At 44.4% G+C, this 15,848-nt stretch overlaps 1 protein-coding gene across 1 annotated transcript in view; it reads left to right on the top strand.

The window, feature by feature from the left end:
• The window catches only part of CACNA2D3 (calcium voltage-gated channel auxiliary subunit alpha2delta 3), a gene marked incomplete at both ends in the record, with an annotated part of 792,926 nt that overhangs the window by 311,807 nt on the left and 465,271 nt on the right, over window positions 1-15,848 (top strand). Inside the window, one exon of the mRNA XM_082637213.1 lies at window positions 3,547-3,709. Within this exon, the coding sequence (XP_082493339.1) occupies window positions 3,547-3,709 (163 nt within the window). The remainder of the gene's footprint in view (window positions 1-3,546; window positions 3,710-15,848) is intronic.

Here is a 15,848-nt window from a genome sequence, read left to right as displayed (position 1 = left end):
TACATGACCAACACCCAGTAAAAATCCTTAGCACTGAGTCCTTTTTTTTTTTTTTAATAAATTCATTTTATTTATTTATTTTTGGCTGCATTGGGTCTTCGTTGCTGTGTGTGGGCTTTCTCTAGTTGCGGTGAGTGGGGGCTACTCTTCGTTGCAGTGCATGGGCTTCTCATTGCAGTGGCTTCTCTTGTTGGGTGCAGAGCACGGGCTGTAGGCGCGCAGGCTTCAGTAGTTTTGGCTTGCGGGCTCTAGAGCACAGGCTCAGTAGTTGTGGCACACGAGCTTAGTTGCTCCACGGCATGTGGGATCTTCGCGGACCAGGGCTCAAACCTGTGTCCCCTGCACTAGCAGGCAAATTCTTAACCACTGCACCACCAGGGAAGCCCCAGCACTGAATCTTTGTTGAGCCTCTCTGGTAGGCAACCTTTCAAATGTGTTGTCATCCATTCATTGCTGAAAGAATTTATACATCTTATGTAATTGTGCTGGGAGAGAAATCTTGGAAGCTCACATCTGGATTCCTCTGTACTTTGCCACATGCGTCTCTTTTCCTTTGATGATTTTGCTTTATATCTTTTCACTGTAATGAATCTTTTCAAAGAACCAACTTTTAGTTTCATTGACTTCCTGATTTCAATTTCATTGAGTTCTATTCAGCAAAAATTTTTAAAAAGTGTTTTTTTCCCCTTCTGCTTACTTTGGATTTAGTTTTCTCTTCTTTTTCTAGTTTCCTAAAATAGAAGCTTAGGCGATTAACTTTAGGTCTTTTTTTCTTTTCCAATACATCCATTGAATGCTGTAAATTTCCCTGTAAGCACTGCTTTTGCTGCATCTTGCAAATTTTGACAAGTTATATTTTGATTTTAATGTAGTTTAAAATTTCTCTTGAGACTTATTCTTTGACCCATGTGTTATTTAGAAATATGTTGTTTAATCTCCAAATATTTTGGGATTTGTCCAGCTATCTTTCTGTTATTGATTTCTAGTTTAATTTCAATGTGGTCTGAGAGCACATTTTGTATGATTTCTATTCTTTTAAATTTGTTAAGGTGTGTTTTATGGCCCAGAATGTGGTCTGTCATGGTGATTGGTCCATGTGAGCTTGAGAAAAATGTATATTCTGCTGTTGTTGGATGAATTAGTCTATAGTCAATTAGATTCACTTGCTGTGCTGTTCAGTTCAAACTGTATCCTTACCAGTACTCTGCCTGATGGATTTATCAGTTACTGATAGACGGGTACTGAAGTCTTCAACTTTAATAGCATGTTATCTGTTTCTCCTTGTAGTTCTATCATTTTTTTCCCTCACATACTTTTAATATTCTGTTGTCAGGTGCATACACATTAAATATTGTTATGTCTTCTTGGAGAATTAACCCCTTGATCATTATATAATGCCAATCTTTTTTGCTGATAATTTTCCTCGCTTTGAAGTCAGCTTTGTCTGAAATTAATATGGCCACTCTGGCTTTCTTTTGATTAATGTTAGCATAGTATATCTTTTTCTATCCCTTTACTTTTAATCGACCTGTTCTTTATATTTAAGGTGAGTTTCTTGTAGACAGCATATAGTTGGTTCTTCTTTTTTATCCACTGTGACCATGTCTATCTTTTAATCTATTTGGACCCTTCACATTTAAAGTGAGCATTGATATAGTTGGATTAATATGTACCATACTTATAACTGTTTTCTATTCATTGCCCTTGTTTTTTTTTTTTTTTTTTTTTTTGGTCTTCTACTCTTTTTATGCCTTCTCTGGTTTTAATTGAGCATATTACATAACGTAGTATTTTCTCCTTCCTTGGCATTTATACTTCTTTTAAAAAAGTTTTTAGTGGTTGTTTTATAGTTTGCAATATACATTTACAACTAATTCACGTCCACTGTCAATCTTGTACCACTTCATGGGTAGTATAACACTGTGCTATTCATTTCACTTATCCATAACTATAATAATCCAATTTGTTGCTATTATTATTTTGATCAAACTATTTGTCAGGTCAGTTAAGAATAAGAAAATTAAATATTTTACTTTCATTTATTCCTGTTGTAACACTCTTTTCTGGGTTTCTGACCTGTGTAGTTTTCCCTCCCTTTAATGAAATTTTAACATTTTTTGCAAGGCAGGTCTATTTGCAACAAATTTCTTTAATTTTTGGCTGAAGAAGTCTTTATTTCTTTTTCACTTTTGAAGGATAATTTTTCTAGATTCTAGAATTCTAGGTTGGTAGGTCTTTTCTTTGAACATTAAGTATTTCGTGCTACTCTCTTCTTGCTTGTATGTTTTCTGAACAGAAGTCTGATATAATCGTTGTCCTTGTTCCTCTGTAGGTAAGGTTTTTTCCTCTTTTTGGCTTCCTTTAAGATTTCTCTTTGTCTTTGATTTTTGTGGTTTGGATATGACATGCCTAGGTGTAGATCTTTTTTTTTTTAATATTCATGTGCTTGATTTTCCCTGGACTTCTTGGATCTGTGGTTTGGTGTTTGTCATTAATTTTGGAAATATTACTTCAAATATTTCTTCTTTTCCCTTTTCTCTTTCTTCTCTGGTATTCCCATTACACTACATATCTGTTACACTTTTTGTAATTGTTCTGTGGTTTTTGAATATTCTATTCCTTTTTTCCCATTAATTTTTTTCTTTGCTTTTCAGTTTGGGAAGTTTCTACTGACATAGCTTCTGGCTCACTGATTATTTCCTCAGCTGTATCCAGGCCAGTGATGACCCATTGGCATTCTTCATTTCTATTACAGTGTTTTTGATTTCTAGCATTTCTTTTTGATTATTTCTCTTAGAATATTTGTCTCTCTACTTATCTGTCTGCTCTTACCTGTTTTCTACTTTTTCCTTTAGTGCCCTTAGTATATTCATTACAGTTGTTTTAAATTCCTGCTCTGATAATTCCAGCCACACCTGCCATCTACCATCTTGCAGTACTGCACAGCAGTTAAGTGCACAGGCTTTGGAAATAGACTGTGTTTTAATTCTGGTTCTGCTTATCGGTGGTGTAATCTTTGACAGCATACATAAATTCTCTCTACCTCAATTTCCTCATTTGTGAAGTTAGAATACTCATAAAACCTACTTTATAGAGTCGTTAGGAGAATTGAATAAGTTAACATATGGAAAGCACTTAGAACAACAAGTATGACTATCTAATATATTATATATTTACCTAATTTTTGTTGTTTTCCAGTCTCCTTCTACTTAAAGGTAGGCTGAATAAAGGCAGGGTCTGTCTTCAAATTTTAAAGAATTAAAATGTTTTGGGGCAGTTTTCTCTATATTCACATAAGGAAGTACTAAGCAGCTTCTTAAATCTATGTTTTTCAAGAGTACTTAATGACATTGGGAAATAGTTATATGGTGCTATCACACCTGTGCAAAAGCAGCCATAGACGGTGTGAAAGATTTACAGATTACGTGACTAGAACAGGATCCACAAGTGTAGGAGACAGCCCGCCCGCAGCCATACCCAGGTCCATCTGAGTTCACAGCCTTCTTCCCTAAGCCACATGTCATGTTTTTTTACTTTCTCTTTCAGTATGAATACTTCAATGCCGTGCTGATAAATGAAAGGGACAAAGATGGGAATTTTTTGGAGCTGGGGAAGGAATTCATCTTAGCCCCAAATGACCATTTTAATAATTTGCCTGTGAACATCAGCCTGAGCGACGTTCAAGTGCCAACGAACATGTACAACAAAGGTAAGGCTCACTGCTGCTTCTCCTTTTGGAGGGTAGAGAGGGCAGGACGTGAGGGGCAGGGCTGGCTGGTTTGGGATATCATGCTTTTTTGAAAAACAATTATAAGCTGGGTGTGTCAGGCACCAGCTGGATAGGTGAAGTGTGTGCCTGTTCTGCCTGGACACTCTGGGCTTGCTGTTTTCCTGGCTCCTGTTTGCATCAGGCCCTCTAACTTGTAGTCCAGGGGTTGGCAAACTTTTTCTTTAAAGGGCCAGATAGTAAATATCTTACTTAGGCTTTGTGGGCCACAAAGTCTCTGTTGCAGCTACTCAGCTCTGCTGTTCTGGCACAGAAGCAACCATACATAGGTAATATGTAAATCAGCAGATAATATGTAAATTGGCTGGTTCCAAGAAAACATTTAATCTACAAAAACAGATAGCCACATTGGACCTGCAGGCACTAGTGTACAGAGCCTTCTCTCTTCTTCCTCCATTCCTTGTTATGGTACCTGAGGGTTCTGGAGCTCCTAGGGTTACCATGGAATCACTTGTGGTCTTAGAGTACAAAGCAGCCTGAATCTTAATGAGGCTCCCTGTTTTCAGGCTTGTGTTCCTCAAATCCAGTATTCTCATAGATTCTAGAGTTCTTTTCCCCAAATTCCCATCTGCCCCTTTGAATTGGGATTATAATAGCCAAGGACTGGGCTCTGGCAGCAGACAGCTTCTGATTAGATCCTGAGTTCCATTTCTTACTGGCTGTGACCTTGAAAGGCTGAGACCACCTTGTCTCTTTAGACCTTAGTTTCTTTGTATCTAGGATGTGGATAATAATCACATCTACCTCATGGGGTGGTTGTGAGGATGAAACAGATGATGAATACAAAGGGTTTAATTGAGGATGTTACCTTCCTCATCCTCACCATTACGGAGTAGGATTTTGCTCGCTTTGTCATACCTGGGAGGATCCTAAACAAAGAGCTGTCTTCCCCCAAAAATAAACTAGAAAGCAATGGCATCTTCAAAGTAAAAATCTACTCTGTTATAAGCTGTTGATGTTTTAGAAATATCGGGGGCCAGTTTCAGTATCACAGGCAGGAAAGCAGTGGTCATGAGATGGGCTCTGGGCTTGAATCCTGCTCATCCTTTTGCTGGCTCTGTAATCCTAAGTAAGTAACTTTTCCTCCCCGAGCCTCAGTTTCCTTCTTTGTAAAATAGGGATAAGAATACTGCCTCCCTCAGGGGGTTATTGTGAGGATATGAAGTGATGTCTAAGCATCTTCAGCACAACTGTTGCTCGTGGAAACTGCCTAGTGCATCTTAGTTGTCATCATTACTATCGGGAAATAACATGAATATAAATTGCGTTTCTAAATTGTTCTAGGTTACTGTTTAAAGAGCTTGGCCAGTGATTAAAGAGCCTCCAACTCACCATCTCTGTAGTGTTCTTCTCGTGCCTGTCCTTTGGATCTGGATATCTAATGTCTCCCTTTCCTGGTTGACCTGTTACCCGTCCTTAATGTTCTGTGAGGCAGTACCCTATCCATTAATTATTCTGATGGTTATTGGGGCCCCTGTGGTGAACCAGATGCCGCCCCTTCCTTGAGAGGAAGGGACCAGACAGGTAAAAGAGATCATAGGATACCGTGTGTCACCTGCTGGCCACAGTTACTGAAAGACTGGAGCAGTGGGAGCTCCAGGGAGGGGACCTGACCACTTGCTCCTGTGAGCTGCCACATGTTTTTCTTTTCTCTCTCTCAGAGGAAGTGATGTCAGTCCGAGTTGCCCCTAGTGGGCTCTGGATTGGACTGTATCCTGTGACCTAATCTTCACTTTGGACTCTTCCTCAGAAAGCAAATTCCTAAGAACCCAAGCCTTAGAGGGCTGAGCTCAGCTTTGTCCGGTGGAGTTTAGTCCTCCGGGGAGATCCTGCCAGATGAGAAGGAAACCCCCTTTTGTGCAGTGTGGCTGCAAAAAGACCATTCTCTCAGCATTAAATACATTCTCAACAGAAGATGAAAACTTCAGATTTTACAGAGCAATTCCAGACATAAAACAATTCAGAATGATCTTTTAAAATATGGCAACTGCTTCAAGGTTGCTTGAACCATTAGCCCCATTATAGAGATTTAATTGCACCTTGAGCTTTAAAGGCATAATTGTACCTTTCCATGGTGGCAGCACTAGGGGACCAGCACTGCCATTGATCACACAGACTGCAAGTCTCTCTAGGCAGAATCATAATAGATAGTCAGGTTTCTTGAGCCATAGAGGTAGATAATTTTATTTAACGTCATCCTCAGCACCACTCATGAGGTCTGCCTACCACCCGTACTCAGACACAGTGGTCCCCCAGCCAGGCAGTGGGTCATGGACTAAAGCCCCCAGGCACTGTGTCTTGTTTCTGCCAGGCAGTGAGTAGCTGCCCAAGGAAGAGAGCAGGGGACTTCAGGAAAATTCCTGTCTCATTCTACCTAATTCAAACCAGCCCCAAATAGTCTTTTTTCTTTTCATGTTGCAGAAATGTATTTCATGTTTAGAGTGCTCTCCAGCTCAGATCTAGTTATTGATGACATGTACTCAAAACACATGCTCAGAGATTGGTCACTAGCTGAGATGTTCCTGGGTTAGAAATCTTGCCCCCAACAAAGGAAACCAGTACAGGGGGCCATGCTCCCCTGGCGGCTTGAACCCCCATGGGCACATAGCAGAATGGTTTGATACTTGCTTAGGAGCTGCTGTGTGCTGTGCTCGTGGGCATAACTTCTAGGCTTAGATGAAACTTGCTGATAAAATCTACCTCTTTTCTGCAATCTGCTTTTCTTTTGCTTCCTCGGCAGGGCCTTGCAACCAGGCTGTTCAGCCAGGTCAGCACTCACCTCTGTGCTTGAGGTACCTTTCTCGAAGGCGCTGACAGAAACTGCAGGCTCAGAGTTGGTGACATGAGGGCAAACTGACCTATTGGCCACGAGAATTCAGAGACATATGTCTGGAGTCTTTAGAAATGTGTCTTAGGGTCCTCATGGTGCCTGATGTAGCAGCTTCTTCCTGAAACCAGCAGATGTTTGCTGAGCGGCTGCTCTGGCATCCCCGGCCTGTGAGTCTTACCATCTGTTGAGACATCTTTGGAGACTAGCTGCCCGTGCCTTAGAAGCTGTGAACAATTCATTTCCTCTAGGAGTAAAGCATGGGGCAGGATGCTTTTGTGAGACCTGAGGATGGTCTGACAGTGGATTCAGATAAAGCTGAACTCTTTTAAGTAATTTCCAGGCTGAAGTGGTATAAAATTTACACAGGCACATATGTAGGTACACATACACACCTACACACACAATGTGTGTGTGTGTGTGTGTGTGTATCTGGGTATGTGTGTGTTTGTATATGTGTGTATGAAAGAAATATGCTCTGCCCTCAGCCTACCCCTCCCTTCATCCCTGCCGCTCACCTCTGTCTACCCAGGTGAGAGCCCCTTCTGTTCACTGAGTACGCCTTTCTCTTTCCTCCATTGTATCTTGTTGTTCATTTCTGTTATCCCAGCCTCCCTGTTTATTGCTTATCCAAATGCTCATTCTTAAAAAACAGCTCAGTACAACCTCTTCAATTCCTTTACGCTTTTGTTTTGTAAGTGACTCTGGTCCTTTGTTCTGGTATCACTTTGTTCTAGAAGTACATTGCATGCATTCTTTTACTTCTCCAAGGGCAGGGGCTCTGCTGATTCAGCCTGCTTGGTGCCCTCCTTTGCCCTGAGCACCATGCTCTTTACATAATGGGTTTTCTACAGTGGATGAGGTAGGGAATGCCACCTGGGCTGTCATTTTTCCATGGTGCCTTCAAGCAGCAGAAACATACCCTGGCCGACTTAAATGGAAAAGATATATATATATATATATATATATATATATATATTATATATATATATATTTTGCGGTACGTGGACCTCTCACTGCTGTGGCCTCTCCCGTTGTGGAGCACAGGCTCCAGACGCGCAGGCTCAGCGGCCATGGCTCATGGGCCCAGCCGCTCGGCGGCATGTGGGATCTTCCCGGACCGGGGCACGAACCCATGTCCCCTGCATCGGCAGGCGGACTCTCAACCACTCTGCCACCAGGGAAGCCCGAAAAGATACTTTTTGAAAGGACATTGGGTGGCTCACAGACTCTCCCAGAAAGTTAGAGAATAAGGCTTAGAAAATGGTCCTGAGAGAGAGCAGCCAGGGGCCAGATCCACAACCAGAGCCAGCCTGGTAAGGACCGCCTGCCACGATGGCTGACCCCAGCCATGCATCTGTGACTGCATGAAATAGCTGTGCCTCATTTTCCTCATTCAGAAACTGGAGATAATAATCCCAGTCACCTTCTCAGGGGGTTTTGGTCAGGATTAAACATTGAGAAGGCCACCTAGTACACAAGCTTAGGCAAGTTTTTCTTTCCTTCCATTCCTCAGCATCCTTAGATGTCAAATGGATATGACAGTACTGACCTTATAGGATTATCATGAGCACAAAAAGGATAATGCTCGTGTGGGTTGGGGTGCAGTGGCTAGCCCACTGACCTTGTCTCTTGTCACCTGCTGGAGGGGAAATAAGACCCATGTCATGGGGTTGCAGTTAGATAGCACAGGTAGCCTGTCAGAGAGTCTGGTACTCGATGAAGACCAACGCATTCTGTTGTGATTATCACTGTATTAACTTGTTCGATTCTCACAGGCAATTATGGTTAAGACAGGAAGAACTTGAACTCAGAGGGAGTAACAACAGGTCACAGGTTCCCCAGATGGTAGAGGCAGGATTAGAACCCAGCATTTTCATTAATTGTGTCCTCTCTGGACCACACGCCACCCCAGTGCCTGGGCTGCTGGTCTGTGAGCCATTATTCTCAAGGGTGTCTATAAGGGAAAAGACAATACTTTGGCTCCCAAATATTTTTGTTTTAAAGTGGTTGAAATCCAAGAACTGGAAATCGGCCAGAGTTTGACCCTAAACTTCTGCTTCTTTTGTCTCATGTGGTTGCTAAAGAACACAAAAGGGCAGCTGCGGTGATTCTGTGTTGTTTTGGGGTTTTTCCCCTTTCTCCTTATCCCATTTTGCTTCCCCGCCCTCCTCCTCCCCATAACTGTGCTGTAACCATGGTGCTGTCAAGACAGAGAAAAGACATGATAAAAGTGGAAGAAAAAAGGTGATGGCTTAAAAATGTGCCCATAGATAACATTAAACACAAATGATTCTATAGTTTGGATGGGGGGAGAGAGGGGAGGAAAGAATCCTGTAGCATGTCAGTGTTTTAGACCCAAGCAGAAAAGAGGCAAAAGTAGTAGCTTTATTCTCCAGTAGTTTTAGGCTGGATAAAGGAAGATGTGAATTTTAGAAGTTAACCAGTTTAAACTCTGGTATCATTTTAGCCCTGTGGCCTCATTTTATTTCGCTCTGCAGCCCCTTGAGGGAGGTTAGGCAATATTCTCATCTCCCTTTCTCAGATGAAGAAACTAAATGTCAGGGAGGCCAAGTCACATAGGTAGGAAGGTCCATGGCAAGTGGACCTGGATTTTCTGATGAGGAGTCCAGCTTACTTGGCTGCCTCTCTGACCATGACCTCTGAGAGGATGGGTACCTATTCCCGCAAGTGTCTGGGGCTCAGTTACTTCTGGGTCACCTTGGGATCTCGGAACTTTTGCCCAGGCTGAGAACCCCAGCCCTGGGCCCATCCATCACCAGCCTTCCTTCTGAAGCTCCAGCTCTTCCTGGGCCCTGCTCCTTGTAGTGAGACCCCAGACCTTTCTCTGGCCGTGCCTCCTCTTCCCTCCGTGATACCCAGTGTCATAACTCCAATGAGTTGAGGTTCCCACGTGATCTGGGAAGAGGTGCTGACTCATGTAGCATCTGCATATCAGCCCTGCAAACATCCTTGATGTGACTATCTGCTTGGAACAGAAAGTGGGACATAGCAGGGAGGACAAGCAGAATATTGCCTCTGTAAAGTATTCACTCATCTATTCGTTCATTCGTTCGTTCATTCCTTCCTTCCTTCTTTCATACATCAAATGTTGACTGTGCCAAGCTCTAGAGATACGCCCACAACTAGGAAAGACGTGGGCCCTGCTCCTTGAGCAGAGCGGGAAGACAGGTGCTGAACAAGTCATGATCAGGTGACGGGCAGGCAGAGTATGGTGCTAAGGGGCATGTAGCAGGGGGCCGGGCCTGGTCCTGGGGCTCCAAGAAAGCCCTCCCTGAGAGTAAGTGGAGAGGAAGGAGTTAGACAGGAATGGAGTGGTTGGGAGGGAAGCATATCCAGCAGAAGGACTAAACAGTGAGCAGGTGTCGGGGGGCGGGCATGGGGCTGGGACACTAACAATGAGGGAGTGTGGTGTCCAAGGGGACTTGGGGTGGGGAGGAGTCAGAAAGGTTAGGCTATGGGGCCTCCAAGGGCTGGCCAGGTGGTGAGAGGCTGTGAAGGCCATCAGAAGCTCATGGAAACCATGGAGACAGGTAAAATACGGTTGAGAGCTTTGCTGGGAAGAGGTCTGCAGAGGAACACTGGGCCCAGACACTGAGGAAGAGGGAAGAAGGGAGAGGAGGAGGAGTCCAGGGCCTGGTGCGGAGAAGGCCCAGTGGAGAGGAATGGTGTGTGGCCCAGACTGGATGGTGAAGGTGCAAGCCCTTGGGCATCGGGCCCCAGAGAGTGAGCTCCAGCAAGAGCATCAGCTCCACCAGGGCAGGGACTTTCTCTGTGTTCTTCTCTGATGACTTGCCAGCCTCAACATGGTACCTTGCACCTAGTAGGTGCTCAATAAATACTTGTTGCCAGGTGAGCAAATGAATGAAGGGAGCAATTTAGAAAAACTTCTCACTTGGTTCTCGTACAGGTGAAGAAAAGACGCTGGGACTAGCTCTCAGTCTCAATTCCCTTTCCTCCACCAGTAATGGAGGGCCTGGGAGAGGTTCACTGCTTGGCAGAGGTGGAGTGAGGTGTGAATTGCAGGGCATGACTGAGGCCACCCCTTCATCTTCTAGACATCCCAGGAAGGTGCCCAGTCAGGCCAGCATGGGCTGCAAGCTCTCCTGTGTATGGGGGCCCAGCCCCTGAAGATGAACACAGGTCCAGGAAAGGGGAGACCCATAACCACCACTGTAGAGCCTGAGGAACCAACCTGTGTGTTACAATCCAGTAGGTTCTTCTGAAAAGCCCAAGAAAGGGGAAGGTCTAGCCTGGCAGACTTGGGTCCTGGGCTGCCATAGGGATGGGCAGGATTGCTGGGTTTGGATTTGTCAGATGTCTCAACCTATTTTTCCAATGCTGGGTTTGATAAAATGCAAAATGCATTTTGCCAAGCACTTTTCCCCTTAATTACATGTGTATATTTTAAGGGAAATTTAATCCATATGTTTCTGATTCATTTACATGGAAATCATTAAGAGGTTGTTTTCTAGGAGCCATTTGATGTGCAAGAAGGCTCATGAACCTTTTTAAAAGCTGTGTTTAAAAATTGTTTCTTTTCCCTTTGGGGGTGTGTGTGTGCGCACACGTGTGTGAGAGAGAGAGTGAGAGTGAGAGAGAAGGGGGGATGGGGAGAAAGAAGGATAGAAAGAAAGAAACTGACTCCAGGATGTCAAAAACAAATATGGACTCTAAATGGTTTGTTTTCTCCTTCGAATTCTGAGCTAAACATTTGGAGTAGGCTAGACTCTTGCTTTTACATCTGCTTTCGGCACTAACTGAAGGTGATGGTGCTATGGCCATAAGTTGGAATCTTGAGTAAGGATCAGAGGATCAGGCCTGTACAGACTGCTTCGCTTCTAGCGAAGGACACTCAGGACCCTCCCCATCACATGGCCCTTTGGCACCTGCAGGCCCCCCACGGCCAGATGAATGTCCCCAACCCTGTTTCATCAGTGAGAGCACGACAGGACAAGAGTGTTTGGCCAGATACACAGATGATAGTGCCACTGAAGTGACCCCACAGTTGTTATCCCAAAGTACTCATCATTTTTCTCTTCTAGTTTGGAAATTATATTTTTTTGTTCTAGAGTGACTATCTCTGTCTTAAAATTCACCATTTGAGTGGCTGAGTTCAAGTTCTTTTGGCAGTTCCTTCACATTTCTGACTGTGTGTGGGGGCGTAGCACAAACATAGGTCTGCGAAGATGTGTATGTGTGTACACATAGGTTTGGGTCTCTATTATCTCTATTATCTCATCAGAGGTGGTGTTAGTGGAAGGAGGATGTCCTGTGGCTCTCTGTGGCCTCTGCTTAGGCTTATGTTTAACCCAGATGTTGAACTTACTTAATAAATGAGTGAATGAGCTGATTACTTACTGAGAGGCATGCTCTGTACTGAGCACCTTAGCTGCAGTATCTCACTTACTACTACCCGGTGTGTTGCAGGCATCAGGTAGGGACTGCCATCCTCCACAACCTACTGTGAGAGAATTCCAAACCAACCTCCCACACTCTGTTCTAGGGTCAGGTCTGGCGTGTTAAATGGGGTGAAACTCAAATGCATGACTTTAGGTGCTGGTGGATGGTTTCCTGAAAAGCAAGTGAGAAGGGAATTCCCACTAAGGCTCACACCTAAGGCTCTCTGAAACACTTTCCTGTCCCTCTGGTCCCCTTTCACCCTGGTACTGACCTGTACATTCCCCATTGTCCCTGTCCTGAATCCTTTCCAGACTCTTTTCAGAACCACTGGGGAGCCTCTGGAGTGTGGCAGGCCTGGACTTGCCTCTTTCTTCTGTGAGTGCCAGCTCGGTGGTCTGGGGGAAAGCATTTCGTGCTCTGAGTCTCAGTCTCCCCATCTGTAAGGTGTGAAGGGTCATTCTGGGCATTAGCAGAGGTAAGGGTGCGGGCCAGGTGCAGCATCCATACCTTGGGACACTTGATTGGTACGCGCTGACTCCTCATGCCAAACTGTCTCCAGCTCCTGCTCCTGGGGGCGGGGGCGGGGGTTCCATGTGGCCCTGCCCAAGCCCAGCACACACTTGCCCTTCCCTTCAGCACTGTTTGCAGGATGACGTGCAAATTGTCACAAACTGACACCGGCTTCTGCCTTCTTTCACTGGCCTCCCCTTTCCACCTCCTCCAGGTCATGAGACCAGGACTCTGACTCCCTGAATGCCTACCCCTGGGCTCTGCCCTCCCCCCAGCCTGCTCTCCTCTTGCAGAGCTAGGCTTCCCCTTTCCTGACAGCGCAGCTTCCTAGAGCCTGGTCTTGCCCTCTGGCCTCAGCCCTCCTCCCCAGAACAGTCACCTGTCCTTCTTTTATGTCCCCATGGTTTGGTGCTTTCCTTTTCACTGGGCTCTCTCCCCCTTGAACTTGGAGGCAGGGGCTGTGTTTTCTTCATCCCCTTTGGAACTTGGCAGAAGGGCTGGAATAGAAAAGATCTTCCACAGATGTTTCTTGAACCTGCGTCACTATATGAGTACTTTAGTCCTACACTACTATAGGTCATGACAAACAGATTGCTGGGTTTCTTTTTTCTGCTTTTGGTTTGTCAATTCTACTTCTCTGTGCATTTGATTTTTGTGGGGTGGGGTTCCCTTTGAAGACAATAGTCTTAGATGTATGTCTAATGAGATGATACTACTTTCAGGGTCTTTAATATGTTTGCATTTTTTATTATCTCTTTTTTCAGAATACTAGAAATCAGGATGGAGGCTTGCGATTGGTAGGAGCTGAATCTAGGCTAGAGGAATTCTAAAAGGAGGGGCCAGGGCAGTAAAGGACAATGCAGGAGCAGAAATGATATACTAACAGTGTTTTCTTTTTTCACCTGGTGTCTCGACATTTGTGAAATGTCACAGTAGATAGTAGAGAGTCAGAGTTTGTAGGTGATTTGTTTTTCTTTTCTTTTTTTCTTTTTTTTGATGACTTAGAGGGAATTGAAGGTCATTTCTATGCTAACATCACACTTAGGTGCTTACTTTCCGATCTGTATTTTGATTGGGAGGGAGGGACCATCTTCAGCACTCTGGAAATGACAGCAGTGAATGTTGCAGCCTGGGCTCATGGTCAGATGTGTTCCACTGGGGAAAATCGTTAAGAAACACTATCCCTGGACTGACTCAGTCAGCCATGCTATGCCACAGGTCCCCAAGAAAGAGAAAGAGATTGCTTTGCTGAGGAAATGCAGGTAGCCCCTTCAGGATTTTGGGAAAACGGGAGATACACAGAGAGTCCTGCAGTCGGCCCTGGGCTCCTCAGCAGCCCTCCCTGGCATGCGCTGGGTTGGTCAGGGGCTTGTTCAGGGGCGTGGGGTCTGGGTGTGAGTGTGATGTGTGGTTGTTGCCTTGATGCTGACCCTTGCCGCCACAAGGACTCAGGCTATGCTGTTTGCTCATCTGTTAAGTACTCATTATGGTAACACCTATTTCATAGGGTTTGTGAGGATTAAATGAAAACAATATATATTAAGTCTTTAGCCCTGTTGCTAGTGGGTGGTAAGAGCTTACTAAGAGTGACTTTTGTTAGTACTGTTATAAGAATGATGATAGTGTAAAGCCCACAATGTCATGGCTTATGCCTGGGAGTATCTATGACACTGAACACATTGACATTCTTTTTCCTCCTGCACCTTGGAAACCCTTTTATCACTGGAGTTGTACATCAAGAAATTCAATGAACAGAAAAAAGTGTGAATTGGTACAGCCACTATGGAGAACAGTATGGAGGTTCCTTAAAAAACTACAAATAGAACTACCATATGACCCAGCAATCCCACTACTAGGCATATACCCTGAGAAAACCATAATTCAAAAAGAGACATGTACCAAAATGTTCATTGCAGCTCTATTCACAATAGCCCGGAGATGGAAACAACCTAAGTGTCCATCATCGGATGAATGGATAAAGAAGATGTGGCACATATATACAATGGAATATTACTCAGCCATAAAAAGAAACGAAATTGAGCTATTTGTAATGAGGTGGATAGACCTAGAGTCTGTCATACAGAGTGAAGTAAGTCAGAAAGACAAAGACAAATACCGTATGCTAACACATATATATGGAATTTAAGAAAAAAAAATGTCATGAAGAACCTAGGGGTAAAACAGGAATAAAGACACAGACCTACTTGAGAATGGACTTGAGGATATAGGGAGGGGGAAGGGTAAGCTGTGACAAAGTGAGAGAGAGGCATGGACATATATACAGTACCAAACGTAAGGTAGATAGCTAGTGGGAAGCAGCCGCATAGCACAGGGAGATCCGCTCGGTGCTTTGTGACCACGTAGAGGGGTGGGATAGGGAGGGTGGGAGGGAGGGAGACGCAAGAGGGAAGGGATGTGGGAACAGATGTATATGTATGACTGATTCACTTTGTTATAAAGCAGAAACTAAAAAAAAAAAAAAAAAGAAATTCAATGAACAGAAAACAGTGTGGAGCCAGAGTTGCTTGGGGTTGGGAAGCCCATGAGTATCTTCTGCATACGGCCAGTCCTTGATACTTGCGCCCATCTTCCCCCTGCTCATCGTGCTTGGATTGGTGGGGGGGGGGCTGCGGGGGGGGTAGCTCTTTGTGTTCATGTCCTTCTGCTCAGCTGCCAAGAACCTTGGTGTCATTGTCAGCTAAATGCCATAGGGTTTGAGATAACACTCTTTGCTTTCCTTTTGTATGGGCCTGGGGCTGTCAGAAGTCTCTGGGGGCCTCAGCTATTTGGTGAGCCTCCTCTTGCAGGGGAGAGAGGGAGTAAAGGAAATCTTCCTGTTCACTTCTCACTTTCTTTCCCTTCTTCCCAGCTCCAAGCTTATGGACTCTTCTGTCCAGAACACACTAGCCATTGTCATTGGAGACACTCACCTGTGCATTAGTCCACCCATGTCCCCGTGTCTCAGTTTCCTTCCTCTAGGTAACATTTATGTGGTCTTTATGACATGCAGGCACAAGCATGATCTAATATAATACAATTCTACCCACAACTCAGTGAAGTAGAAACAATTATTATTCCCATTTTCCAGATGAGAAAACTGAGGCTTAGAGATTGGTCAGCATGACTCAGCTAGTAAAATGGGCAAGTCAGCATTGCATCCCCAACACTGCCTTCAGCACCTCCTGGATACCCTGCCTCTTTAGACTCTGTCCTACATGCCACTACATCCACCGCCCTGTGGCTGTGCCCGCATGTTCAGTTAGCTGTGTCCTACCTGTTTATGTGCACACTTCACGTGTG

Source organism: Mesoplodon mirus (assembly GCF_964341445.2).
Source record: "Mesoplodon mirus genome assembly, chromosome: 12".
NCBI lineage: Eukaryota > Metazoa > Chordata > Mammalia > Artiodactyla > Ziphiidae > Mesoplodon > Mesoplodon mirus.
Note: the sequence above shows the minus strand (reverse complement) of the source record. Positions and strands in the feature narration are given on the sequence as shown.